The sequence below is a fragment of the Bos grunniens genome, chromosome 3 (genome assembly GCF_055505025.1).
Source record: "Bos grunniens cultivar Pamir isolate PY7600 chromosome 3, Bosgru_T2T1.0, whole genome shotgun sequence".
NCBI classification, from domain to species: Eukaryota; Metazoa; Chordata; class Mammalia; order Artiodactyla; family Bovidae; genus Bos; species Bos grunniens.
In genome coordinates this window covers 98,597,754-98,610,816 of record NC_141167.1, presented here as the reverse complement: position 1 = coordinate 98,610,816, position 13,063 = coordinate 98,597,754, and the positions used below count along the sequence as shown (strand labels likewise).

Here is a 13,063-nt window from a genome sequence, read left to right as displayed (position 1 = left end):
AGAGTCAAACACTCTGACAAGTAGGAAAGAGATCCTGTGGAATTGTAATAAAATTCATTAGTTACACATACAGAGTCTAATTCTCATAGAAACTTAAAACTACAGCCAACAGAGGATGAAATAGGGAAATAGGCATGTCCAAACTGACTTCAGGTTACATAAAACCCAGTATGTTGCCATGGGGGGAATTTGAGTCAACATTATAATGGGATATATCAGGAATAATAAAGTTGGGGAAAATATGCCTTTGCTGAATTGACTAGTCATAAGTTTAAGCTGAAGAAAAGTGAAAGTGTTAGTCACTCAGCCGTATCCGACTCTTCGAGACCCCATGGACTGTAACCCACCAGGCTCCTCTGTCCATGAAATTCTTCAGGCAAGAATACTGGAGTGGGTTGCCTTTCCCTTCTCCAGGGGATCTTCCCAACCCAGGGATCAAACCTGGGTCTCCTGCATTGCAGGCAGATTCTTTACTTTCTGAGCCACCAGGGAAGTGAGTTTAAGCTAAGTAAAGTATTATTATCAAATTGTCTTCATGTGAAAGATTGGTAAAGTCTAAAAGAACAATGTGTAACATTTTACATTTTTCTTTGAGGAAAAGCACCAAGGACAGTTCAAAGAGAAACAGATTGATGAATGACCTCAATAGAGTCCTGCATAAATGAAAGTTACTGGGAAATATTGCCGCCTTGATGTTTTTCCCTGTATACACAACACTGAATAAGCAGAAATTCTCAGATTTGAGAAACAGCGTTTGCAGGATCAAAGAAAAGAAGCCTGAAATTGCAAGGGGCTGTTGGGAAAGATGGTCTCCTTCAGAGACCTTCAGAGTGGAACTAAATGGCCTTTACTCTGACTTATTGAGCCTGTTTTCTGTGGCTAGCACTCTAATGTGATGTGGGTGTCTGATAAGGCTTCCTGGCTTACACAGTGTATCCAGGGACTGCATTTAAACCAGAAGATAAGAATCACAGCCTTCTTGTCTCCAGCATAATTCAAAGCACCTTTGTTTTCCTTAGAGTCACTCACTGTTGCTTGTTTCTCTTCTCACACACTTCCAGGTCCTTCATTTCCTCCTCATGGCTGTTATCTCTTCTTGTCCTCCCACCCACAGATGGTTCCAGGCCCAGATGACCAAGAAAGCAATTATCTGAATCATTCCCTAGGGCCGACTCTTCCTTTAGGAGCTGCCTTTGTGCTGCCATGTTTGGATAGGACCTCTTTGTCACCTGACCTCTTTATAGGTAAATGATAAATTTAATGATGATAAATTTTGAAAAAAATTTATTTTTTAAATTTTAAGGTTTTTTTAAACAACATTGTGTTTCAGGTATACATCAAAGTTATTCAGTAATATATATATACACATATATATATACATATATATATACATACATATATATATATTTCAGATTCTTTTCCATTATAGATTATCACAAAGTATTGAATATAGTTCCCTGTACTATACAGTAAATCCTTGTTGTGTATCTATTTTATATATAGTAGTGTGTACCTGTTAATCCCAAGCTCCTAATTTATACCTCTGTCCTTATTTTTCCTTTGGTAACCATAAATTTGTTTCTATGGAAGTCTGTTTCTATTTTGTGAATAAATTCATTGTATTATTTTTCAGATTGCACATATACATGATATAAAATTGTCTTTCTCTGCTTCATTCAGTATGATAATCTCTAGGTTCATCTGTGTTGCTGCAAATGGCAATATTTCATTCTTTTTCACAGCCAACTAATATCCCATTGTATATGTACATAGTTCACATCTCCCTCATCCGCTCATCTGTCCATGGACACTTAGGTTGTTTTCATGTCTTGTCTATTGTAAATAGTGCTTCTATGAAGATTCAGGTAAACATTGTGGTACAGCTATCTTTTTAAAATAGGGTTTTCATCATTTATTTTATTTTATTTTATTTTAAAAATTTATTTTTAATTAGACAATAATTGCTTTAGAATGTTGTGTTAGTTTCTGTCATACAGCAACGTGAAGCAGCTATAACTGTACACATATACTCTCCCTCTTGACCTCCCTCCCACCCCACTCATCCTATCCATCTAGGTTGTCACAGATGACCAAGCTGGGCTCCCTGTGTTATATAGCAGCTTCCCACTAGCTGTTTTCCATATAGTAGTGTATATATGTCAATACTACTTTCTCAATTTGTCCCACCCTCTCCTTCTCCCACTGTGTCCACAAGTCCTTTCTTTACATCTGCATCTCTATTCCTGCCCTGAAAATAGGTTCATCAGTACCATTTTTCTAGATTCCATATATATGCATTAACAAGCACTGACCCTTATTTTCAAGTATGTTGACTCACAATTTATATCTACTTGCTTTAAAATTGGAAGTCATACTAGTGCAAACACTTTCTAAAAGATCTACATTTTTATAATCCCCTTCCCCACCTTTTGTGACTTCGTCCTGTTTTACATCTTCATGCTTATCTTCTTACTGCTATTTGTATTTACAATTGCTTTGACAATTTTTTTCATTGTTTTTTAAAATCTCTACTGGCTTATTTAAGTGATCTTCAGTCCTTGTATGTATACCTTTCCAACTGTGATGTTCCTTTTCTATAGATTCTTGTTTCTTTTCTCTTTAGAGAAGACCCTTTAATATTTCTTTTGGGGGTAGGTTTAATCTCGCTGAATGCTTTTAGTTTTTACTTGGCTGAGAAACTCTTTCTCTCTCATCTATACTAAATGATCATTTTGCTGGGTATAGGATCCATGGTTGAAGGTTTTTTTCCCTTCCTGGACTTCAGATATATTATGTCACTCCTTCTGGCCTGCAAAATTTCTTCAGAGAAATCAGCTGATAGCTTTATAGAAATTATATTTTAATTGATTCTTTGTTTTTCTCTTGCTGCATTTAGAATCCTCTTGTTACCTTTAATTTTTGCCATTTGAAGTATGATATGTCTTGGTATAAATCTCTTTATGTTCATCTTGTTTGGGACCCTCAGTGCTTCCTGTATCTGGATTTCTATTTCCTTCTTAGATTTGAAAAGTTTTAAGCCATAATTTCTTCACATATATTTTCAATCCCCCTTTCTCTTTATTTTCCTTCTGGACTCCCTATTACGTGAAAGCTGGCATGATTTCTGTTGTCTCATAAGTCTTGTAAGTTGTGCTTTTCTTTTTTTTTAATTTGTCTTTCTATCTCCTCTTTGGATTTGATTCCCATTATGCTATCTTCAAGATCACTTATTCATTCTTCTGTGTCATTTAGTCTGCTAGTCATTGCTTCTAGATTATATTTCTGTCTTGGCAGTTGAGTTATCTATTTTTTATTGGTTCATAGTTATGGTTTCTAGGTCCTTGTTACAGTGACCTACATTTCTGTTGATACTTTTTCTTAATTCAGTTAGCATTTTATTACCTCCTCTTTTATTGAAGTATAGTTGATTTACAATGTTGTGTAAATTACTGCTGTATAACAAAGTCAGTTAGTTATACATACATATATGTATATTCTTTTTCCATTATGATTTATTATAGGATACTGAGTATAGTTCTCTGGACTATATAGTAGGACTTTGTTGTTTATCCATTCTGCATATAAAAGCTTACATCTCCTAACCCCAGCCTTCCATTCCATACCTCCCTCAGCCCTCTCCCCCTTGGCAACACTAGTCTGTTCTCTATGTCCATGAATCTGTTCCATGGTTAGGTTCATTTGTGTTATATTTTAGATTCCACATATAAGTGATATCATATGGAATTTGTCTTTCTCTTTCTGACTTACTCCACTTAGTATGATCATCTCTAGTCACATCCAAGTTGCTGCAAATGGCTTGATTTTGTTCTTTTTTATGGTTGAGTAGTATTCCTGTGTGTGTGTGTGTGTGTGTGTGTGTGTGTGTGTATCATATCTTCTTTATCCATTCATCTGTCAATGGACATTTAGGTTCTTTCCATGTCTTGGCTATTGTGACTAGTGCTGCTATGAACATAGGGGTACATTTATCTTTTTGAATTATAGTTTTGTCCAGATATATACCCAGGAGTGGATTGCTGGATCATATGGTAATTCTATTTTTAGTTTCTGAGGAACTTCCATGCTATTTTCCACAGTGGCTGCACCAACTTATATTTCTGCCAAGAGTGCAGAAGAGTTCCCTTTTCTCCACACCCTCTCCAACCTTTTTTACTGGTAGATATTTTAGTGATGGCCATTCTGAGTGGTGTGAGGTGGTAACCTTATTTTAGTTTTGATTTGCATTTCTCTAATAATTAGCCATGTTGAGCATTTTTTCATGTGCATATTGGCCATCTGTATTTCTTTGGAGAAATGTCTATTTAGATTTTCTGCCCATTTTTGGGTTGGGTTGTTTTTGTTTCTTTCTTGTTGAGTTGTATGAGGTGTTTGTGTATTTTGAAAATTAAGCCCTTACTGATGGCATTATTTGAAAATATTTTCTCCTATTCTAGAGGTTGTCTTTTCATTTTCTATATGGTTTACTTTGCTATGCAAAAGTCTGTAAATTTGATTAGGTTCCATTTGTTGATTTTTGTTTTTATTTCTGTTGGGAGACTGACCTAAGAAAATGTTGGCACGGTCATGTCAGAGAATGTTCTGCCTCTTCTAGTTTTATGGTGTCATGTCTTATGTTTAAGTAGTTAAGCCATTTTGAGTTTATTTTTGTGTATGGTGAGAGGATGTGTTCTAACTTCATTGGTTTACATGCGGCTCTCCAACTTTCCCAACACCACTTGCTGAAGAGACTTTTTCCTGTTGTATGTTCTTGCCTCCTTTGTCAAAGGTAAATTGACCATAGATGTGTGGGTTTATTTCTGGGCTCTCTATTTTGTTCCATTAATCCACATGTCCATTTTTGTCCTAATACCACATAATTTTGATTATTATCATTTTGTAGTATTGTCTGAAGTCTTGGAGGATTATGTTTCCAGCTTTGTTATTTTTCCTCACGATTGCTTTTGCAATTCTAAATCTTTCATGGTTTCGAATGAATTTTAGGATTATTTGTTCTAGTTATGTGAAACATGTCATGGATGATTTTAAAAGGATTGTGTTAAATCCATAGATTGTTTTGAGTAGTATGGCCATTTTAACTATATTAATTCTTCCAATTCAGAGCTGGGATATCCTTCTATGTCTTTGAATCATCTTCAATGTCCTTTATTAATGTATAGTTCTCAGCATAGAAACCTTTGACTTCCTTGGTGAGGTTTATTCCTAAGCAGTTTATTTTGGGGATTGCAATTTTTAAAGGTATAGTTTATTTACATTCCCTTTCTGATATTTCATTGTTGGAGTAAAGAAATGCAACCAATTTCTGTATGTTAACCTTGTATCCTGCTAACTTACTGAATTTGTGTATCAGTTCTAGTAGTTTTTGTGTGGAGTCCATAGGGTTTTCTATATACAGTGTCATATCTGCATATAATGACAATGTTAAATCTTCCCCTTCATTTGAATACCTTTTATTTCTTTCATGTGTGATTGCTATGGCTAAGACTTCTAATACTATGTTGAATACAAGTGGTGAGAATGAGCTTCCTTGTCTTGTTCCAGATTTTAGTGAGAAGGCTTTCAGTGTTTCACCATTGAGTTGTATATTGGCTGCAATTCTGTCATAAATAACTTTTATTATCTTGAGTTATTACCTCTTTGTGCACTCCTGGTCTAGTAGACTGGTGAGATCTGTTTCATTATTTGTTCTTTCAGGGAATTTCTTTTGTTCTTCTAATTGGGAGTAGATCTTCCTTTTCATTTTACTTAACTTTGTATGATTTTAGGAGAAACAGTTATCTATTATGGTCTTGAATGGCTGATTTTATGTGGGAGTATCCCTGTGTAGCCTCCATGAGTCTCATATTTTTGGTGTGAGGGCTGGTTTCAGATGGATGCCAGTCAAGTCTTTCCTCAGTTTGTGCTGGTCATTATCCCCTTGATAGTGGGGTGTGATTGGTGGTGTAGTATCGAAAGCCTGTGCTAGATGTGAGGTGGGGCTTCCTCTCTGCTCTGTATCATGGCTGTCTCAGGGGCAGGGTGTGTTCCCCAGTTGTTGGAGTAGAAGCCTTGAGGGTTGGGTTTAATCAGGCTGTTGCCCTTGAGTGCATGCTCTGCCCCAAAGGAAGTGAGTGGTGAAGCAAGTGAGGGCCATATATTCACAGAGGATATACATCTACAGCTCTACTCAGGGTCAGTCCAAGGTTATGTCCCTATTGTTTGTCTCAGATCTAGTATAAGGCTGTGGTGTGGAGTGGGCTGGGGCTGGAGGTTGGGGGGTTGTGGCTGCAAGGATTGAGGTGGCTGCACTGCTGCCTGAGATCTGGGTTGCCTCTGTGGCAGACCTCACCCAGGACCTGTCTGCCTAGATCTGGTACTAAACTGGAAGACAAACCACTACATACTCCTCAGTGTGGTGTGTTCGTGATGGCCATCAAAGCCCCAGCTGGACCACACCCCAGGGCCTCTGGGTTGTCTCTGTCCTCTCTCAGGGCCTGTCTGCTCAAGATTCACCCCTTGGCCCTTGCACGGCCCTGTTGTGCCGCCCTGTGCACACACTAACGTTTGCTGCATCTACACCTGTTGCTCTGAGCCCTCACTGACTATGGCCTCTGAGGCTATTCTGGGATTACACCCCAGCTGTCCTGGTCTGTCTCTGCAAAGCTAGATCAAGTATCTGCCAAGATCCTGTGCCAGACCGTGGTATGGAGTGAGTGGGGCCAGGGCATTGGCCCCTTTGGATTGGGAAATACAGCAAGGAGGCTGCTCACAGTGCACGACTCTCCACCCTGATTGTCAGCAACCCAGCATGTGCTCCTGATGAGTCTAGACTTCTCCAAACCTTCTGTCTCAGATTTCCCAGGAGGCAAGGGGGCCGGGCCACTCCTTGCAGGACCCCAGGACTGGGATGCCCAAATTGTGACTTGACCTGCTAACTCCAGGGCCGGGTCTACCCTTGTGGACCTTCTCTTTGCAGATCCCTCCCAGGGGCCCAGAACCCGGACAGATTCTTTTCTTTCCCATCCTACCGAGTTATGTGTAGATCCTTCTTGCAGCTTTGGTTTTCAGGAGTTATGCTAGTTTCCAGTTAGTTTCCATTAATAAGTGTCCCACATGTGAATGTATTTTTGATGTGTTTGTGGGGGAGGGGATCTCCATACCAGCTACTACAGCATCTTGATTCTGCTTCAGATGCTGAGCTTTTTAGTGACAGTTTGTCTTTCCTATTCTTACACACTCACCCTGCAGGCTGGTATAGAAATTGGAAACTAAGCAGGCAAAGAAAACTTTTTTTTTATACATAGTTTGCTTTAATAGCCACCAAAAAGACTGTGTCATTTCCTTTCACTGACCCTGTCCACCAGTTATGTTAGCTTTCCACATATCACTATAGCAACATATATAAATATATATCATACATTTATACACACATACACACTTTCTAAAGCACTTTTGTGAAGACACAGACTAGGCTTCAGCACAAGCACAACTGGGGGCCTCTTGCATGTCACTTAAAAATGATCACTGCTTTGCTTTACACAAGACTTTCAGTGGGCTTGCTGTGGCCATTAGTCCCTCGTTCCCAGAGATAAGTTGGGATGACAAAAGGGGACAGTATATGTAAAGTCAGTACAGCTTTTGGAGATCACAATAGAATATAAGTAGGAAGTCTAGGCTATGCATGAGATGGCATATGGGAGTCACCACTCCCACCACATGGATTCAAAGTAGTCAGGTGCTGCAGTGTCGACTGATGCCCAGCCTGACAGTGACCCAGCTGCATGGGCCCTGGGTCAGGCAGTCGGGCCCCCCTGCCCACACTGTCCTGCAGGGCACCGCTGCTCAGTCCTGTGCTTTCAGATCTGCCGAGGAGTGCCAATGTGGGGACCACATGCTGCATTGTGGAGAAGCAGGTCGTTTCCCCTGAGCTGACCCTCTGAGGACAGGTGATGAGGCAAGAAATGTCTGTTGCTGGCTCCCATGCCCCCAGCGTATTCAGAAGCAGTGTCACAAGGTCCTCTATGAACTAGGCATGTTTTCCTTAGTGCTGAGCCGTGGGCACCCTGCCTTGTTATTCCTCAACTGCAGGAAAGACCCTCTGCCTTTCACCCTGCCCACGAGGCAATCTCTCTGACTCCTTCCAGACCCTCCAGTAGGTGTGGAGGAGGGCCCAGATCCTCCTCAGCAGACAGGGAGCTGTGAAGAAGGGGCACAGGCCCATCCTTCCTGCTGTTTTAAGGACCTCTGGTGGCTTCGCTTCTTGCATGTCTCCTGGAAGGCAAGGGTCACAGGACTGGAGTGCATGGCAGGGCCCTTAGGGATTTCACCTGGAGACCAAAGTAACACAATGGAAGTAAGAGTCCATTATCAGATCCTGCTGGTGGCTAACAGGCTGGAGAGGGCTGAGTGGTGACAGAAGCCAGGATCGTGGTGAGAGCCTGTCAAGAGGATGAGCTGAAGGGAGGCGCTGAGGTCTGGAGGAGCAGCGGGTGCCACCAGATTAGAGTGAAACCTTCCCACACCACCTGTGGCCAGATCTCTGCTCACAGCCACTGCACACCAGGTGGCCAGACCCTACGGCTCCCTCTTCAGGGGCCAGCTCACTCTCCAGTTTGCTTGGGAGAACGAGGATGACTTTTGTCATTTCCCAGGAAGAGATATGCTTAGCATGAAACAGGCACATATAGAAGTGGCCTGTTTTAAGAAGGAGAGGGCATTTTGAGAGGCAGGCCCTTGTTAAGTTTATGTTCTGTTTACTTGATGAGGAGATGGGGGTGGAGGGCGGTGGGGGCAGGTCAGCAGGGCCCTCAGAAATCATCTAAATCTAGTGCCTCCTTTCCAGATGAGGGTCAGTGGTCTCACAGAGACTGGGGCCAGCCAAAGCCACACAGCCAGTTAGTGACAAGCCTGGGATTAGAACTGGGGCCCTGGCCCATTTCCAGTGGCCTAGCAGAAGTGGGAAGGAGACTCCCAAGCCAGCGAGTATGAGAGGCTGTTGGGTTACCTTTGCTGGGACAGGAATAAGGCTTTACAGAAGCAGTCTTGTAAGAGGTCTTCTAAAAAGGCTCAGGAAAGAAAGGAATCAGAAGAAATTAGCAGGAAAAAATATCAGGGTTAAATTATGGCCCAACCCATTTTCACACTGTGGGGTCAACATCTTTTTAGGTTACAATTTAGGAACATTCCTAGGAATGAACTCAACTGATTATGGCAAAGCTTTAAAGTCCAAGGTAAAAGGCTTAGTTTTTGACTTTGAAGCCATTTCTAACACCTCAAGTTTTTCTTCAAAGTGGCTGCTAGAGAATGCATTGGTATTTTCAATAAACATAGAGAATGCCTGCCTTATAAATAATCTTTCCCTTTAAGTTTCAGTTTTTCCTTATTACCAAGTTCTCTTTTAGATCAATAAGACCCAATGATTTTATGTTGTTTCCTAAAGAAAAACTTGTCAAAATCAAATTGCTGCTTTCAGCCCAATATTATGCAGTGAAATCAACTTGTTAGGTGGCATCTTTCCATCGGTTTTTCATACAGTGACATAGGAACCCCGGAACCCGTGACTGGCCTCAGGATTCCTTTACTGGAAAGCTCATTCAGAGGCAGACCCCACATGTCCTCTGACCTTGAGAATCAACTGAACTGCATTTCTCCCCAGTCCTGACATGGCATAAAGGAGAGAGAATTGGGGTCAAGAGAGAAGATGATGATAAAGTGAGAGTGAACTGAGAAGTCAGGGAAGGTTTCTGATGAGGGTGGGAGGACTGATGGGGATGGAATCCAGAGGGATGTTCATTGAGAACCTGTGCTCTCACAGGTGGACCAGAAATTTCCTCTTGGAAGGTCAGTGCAGGTCAGGAGTCACCTGTGCATTCTGATACAGATGGTGATAGTTTGCTCTGATCAGTGCAGTGTTTTCCTTACCTCCAAATTAGTCCTTGCCTTCTTCAAAACGTCGTGTGTCCTGGTCACTGAAACAAACAAACAAACAAACAAACAAAAAAACAGTTCCCAAAGGCAGAAATTACCAGCGGGGTCCATATCTGTCTTGGGTGTGTGTGTTCTAAAGCTTGTCTTTCTGGCCACTAAGCTTGGGGTCTCCTGCTCCCCTCCACCCTCACATCTCCTCCTCTGCCTCTATGATTACTGATGGCACAGGAGGTTCAGGGATATCACATCAGTCTTCCCCATCCCCTAGCCTCTATGGTCACTGTCCATTCACAGCCCAGGTGGGGAGCCTGGAAGGCCCCCCAGTTTCCTGTCCCATTCTCTGGCTCAGGCACCCACACTGGCTGAAGATGAACTGCTCCATGCTCTCCTTCTGCTGGTTGGCGGTCTTCAGACGCTCAGATGTACTCTGAAGGAGACTTTCCTGTTTGGATAGTTTGGTTCTCAGTTCCAGAAGCTCCTTTTTCATAGACTCTCCCTGGGAAGAAAAATAGGTGCTCTGTCAGTGGTCAGAAGGCCTAAAGCACCCTGTGATTTGTGGCTCTTTACACCCCAAATAGGATTCTACAATCTTCTCAAGTATTTCTGGACCAGATTTCCCTCATGAAAGCCTCTAAAACCCTCCAGCAGGTGATGGCTCAGGATGGGCCATGAGGTGGGAACACTGAGGACCTGGAAGCCCCTGTGCAAACGAGCACAGGCCACACTCCAGCTGCTGCAGAGAACCTGAGTCCAGGCCACACTGAAGCTCCCAGCTGTGAGTAAGAGCTCTGATTTAGTGCTGACATAGTTCTATTACTTGGGCATCAAAACTTGGTCATTAGGAATATTATGCCTGGGGAGACAGGGCTGGCCTGAGACAGTCTACAAGTCTGTAAATATATCTGCCAACCTCAGGATGGCAAAATACTTCCTCCTTGCAATTAGCAAAGTTGGATCCCATAAAGTTATCACTGATACTAGTCTAGAATGAGAACCCTAGGAGGGATTTTGAAATCTACCTAATCCAAGATCATCAACCAGAGTGGCCTAAGATCTGAGAGCACCTGGGGGAGGCTGACTCTCACCAGGCTTGACCCAGAGACACAGGTTTAAGTGGAAATTTTTCTGGGATTTCAGTGGGTGGGTAAAAAGGGCTGGTCCACTCCTGGTGACATTCTGTGATCCTGTCTGCCTATGTGGACTTGGGGGTGAGTGGGAGTGGGCTTAGGATGGAAAAGGAGGTGTTGATGTTTTAAATGGCCCTGAACTTCAGCTCAGCTGAACTTTAGAAAGTTAAAGGGATGGAACAATTGTGGGTTACCAGGGCTCTCATGTCTCTGCCTCCTCTATGTTCTTTTCTTCTCCTGTTTGGCTCCTTATCCTGGGGGTCAGGCTGGGAGGAGAGGAATGTTTTCAGACCTGTACAGAGAGCGCTCACCATGGAGGAGAGGTCTCCCACCAGGGACACATGCCTCATGTCACCTTTGTCCCAACTGCCCATTCGGCTCCTGATCTTCAGGCTCTGCAGGCCGAGGAGGTAGAAGGCTAGTTGGGGGGCAGAACCGGTAGAGGATGCTGGCTTCTTACCACTTTGTCCACAAGCACAGGGCCGGGGGAGCTTGGCAAGGCTGCTCGCCAGAACATGGTGAGGAGGGAGGCTGACTCCTCCAGCCGGTGGTGCAGGGCGGTGGCGCTGCTCCTCAGCTCCTGGATGCCTTCGCTGCCCATCACCTGGGAAAGGGGCAGTAGCCATGGGCATCCCTGTGGCTGAGAGAGCACAGGCCTCAGCTTCCTTTGTGAGCGAGGTACGGCCACAGGCTTGCTTGAACCTGTGAGACTTTTTTCTAACCTGGAAGCCAAGGTTCTCTGACCTCAGCAAGGACCTCCCACTTTGTAAGAATTCATTTGATTCCACACCTTTTAGCTTTTAGTCCTGCTTTGTGCTCTGGAGTCTAAGGTTCCTATTTTTGTACTGTACCCCCACCCCCACTGCCCTTCCCTAAATCAGGCCTTATGCTTCAAATGGGCTGCACCATTTGTAGCTCAAAGGACTGAGTGCTGCTCCCTTTACCTGGCATTCTCCTCCCCAGAGAACTGCACAGCCGCTAGTGGCGCCCTAACCCCCATGAACCTGTCGCCTTCCTTCTGGGATAATCGCCACTTCTGGGTTCACTCCGTCAGCACTTCCAGCACTGTGCCTGGAGCCCCTTGTTGTATTTGTTGACTCAGGTGTGGGTCTCCCTCTCACGTGTTGGGGCTCCTGGAGCTAAGACAGCACAGTGGCTGGTACCTAGGTCTCTCCCTGGGGAAAGACTCTGAGAAGCCTTGTGGCCTGCTCCCCTCTCCTGCTCAATTTGAGCAGAGAAGTCCAAGGCTGCCACCCTCCTCACCCCTTCCACACATCTGGCCCATATGGATGAATATTCTCAATTCCCAGGCAACTGATGAAGTGATTTTATCCTGCCCACAAATGATCATATCCCAGTGTGACTTTAGCAGATAATAAAGAACCAAACAGCATTCCAAGTATGCTGATGCTTAATATGCTCTACTGATGAGGATGGCAATGCTGCACATGCTTTTCTGTGGTTCTCAGGGGAAATGGAGAGTCAGCTACATCTGGAACAGAACAAAGCTAGTAGTGAAACTAGCTGGTGAAGACAGAAGGCCTAGGTGGATGTAAATGGAAGATACATCCTCAGCTGGTGAGAGATGTGGAGCAGGCAGGAAAAATGATAGTGGGAGAAGGAGTTAAAATCAAAAGAAGAAAGGGCTTAAGGAAAAGGTGCACCTAAGAGCTAAAATGTGATTACCTCTATGCCTGGAGCCTCAAGACCAGAGAAGCTGCAGGTTGGTCTCACCAGTGATGCTATCTTCTTGACCAGCAGTCTGCCCTCCCCAATCTGCTCTCTTAGGGCACTATAGTCATCAATGTGGCCAATGACGTGGCGGCCATGCTTATTGGCAAAGGAGCCATCAGTAGCGTCGCCCTCCAGCTTGGGAGGGTTCTTCATTACTGGAGAAGCATCCAAACCCAGCTCTGAGGAATAAAACCACAACAACAAAGAACCCACTGTTATTCATAGTCATCCTCAGTTCAATCCAAAAGGGACATCAAATAGTAAAAGAGGCCAGAAAC

The 13,063-nt window shown here is 43.3% G+C and overlaps 1 protein-coding gene across 50 annotated transcripts in view; it reads right to left on the bottom strand.

Annotated features, from left to right (window-relative positions):
* Positions 1–7,284: 7,284 nt before the first annotated feature.
* PDE4DIP (phosphodiesterase 4D interacting protein) overlaps positions 7,285–13,063 on the bottom strand; it is a 204,247-nt gene continuing 198,468 nt past the window's right edge. For 11 of the 50 annotated variants that reach the window (XM_086392184.1, XM_086392185.1, XM_086392195.1 and 8 more), the window contains 6 exons: positions 12,738–12,964; positions 11,512–11,655; positions 10,282–10,420; positions 9,919–9,965; positions 9,002–9,053; positions 7,285–8,324 (listed from right to left, as the gene is read on the bottom strand). In XM_086392184.1, the coding sequence (XP_086248310.1) occupies positions 8,179–8,324; positions 9,002–9,053; positions 9,919–9,965; positions 10,282–10,420; positions 11,512–11,655; positions 12,738–12,964 (755 nt within the window). In that variant the 3' untranslated portion in view covers positions 7,285–8,178. Of the gene's footprint in view, positions 8,325–9,001; positions 9,063–9,918; positions 9,966–10,281; positions 10,421–11,511; positions 11,692–12,737; positions 12,965–13,063 lie in introns of all 50 variants that reach the window. The other 39 variants (XR_015160856.1, XR_015160858.1, XR_015160857.1 and 36 more) reach the window with 5 other exon arrangements.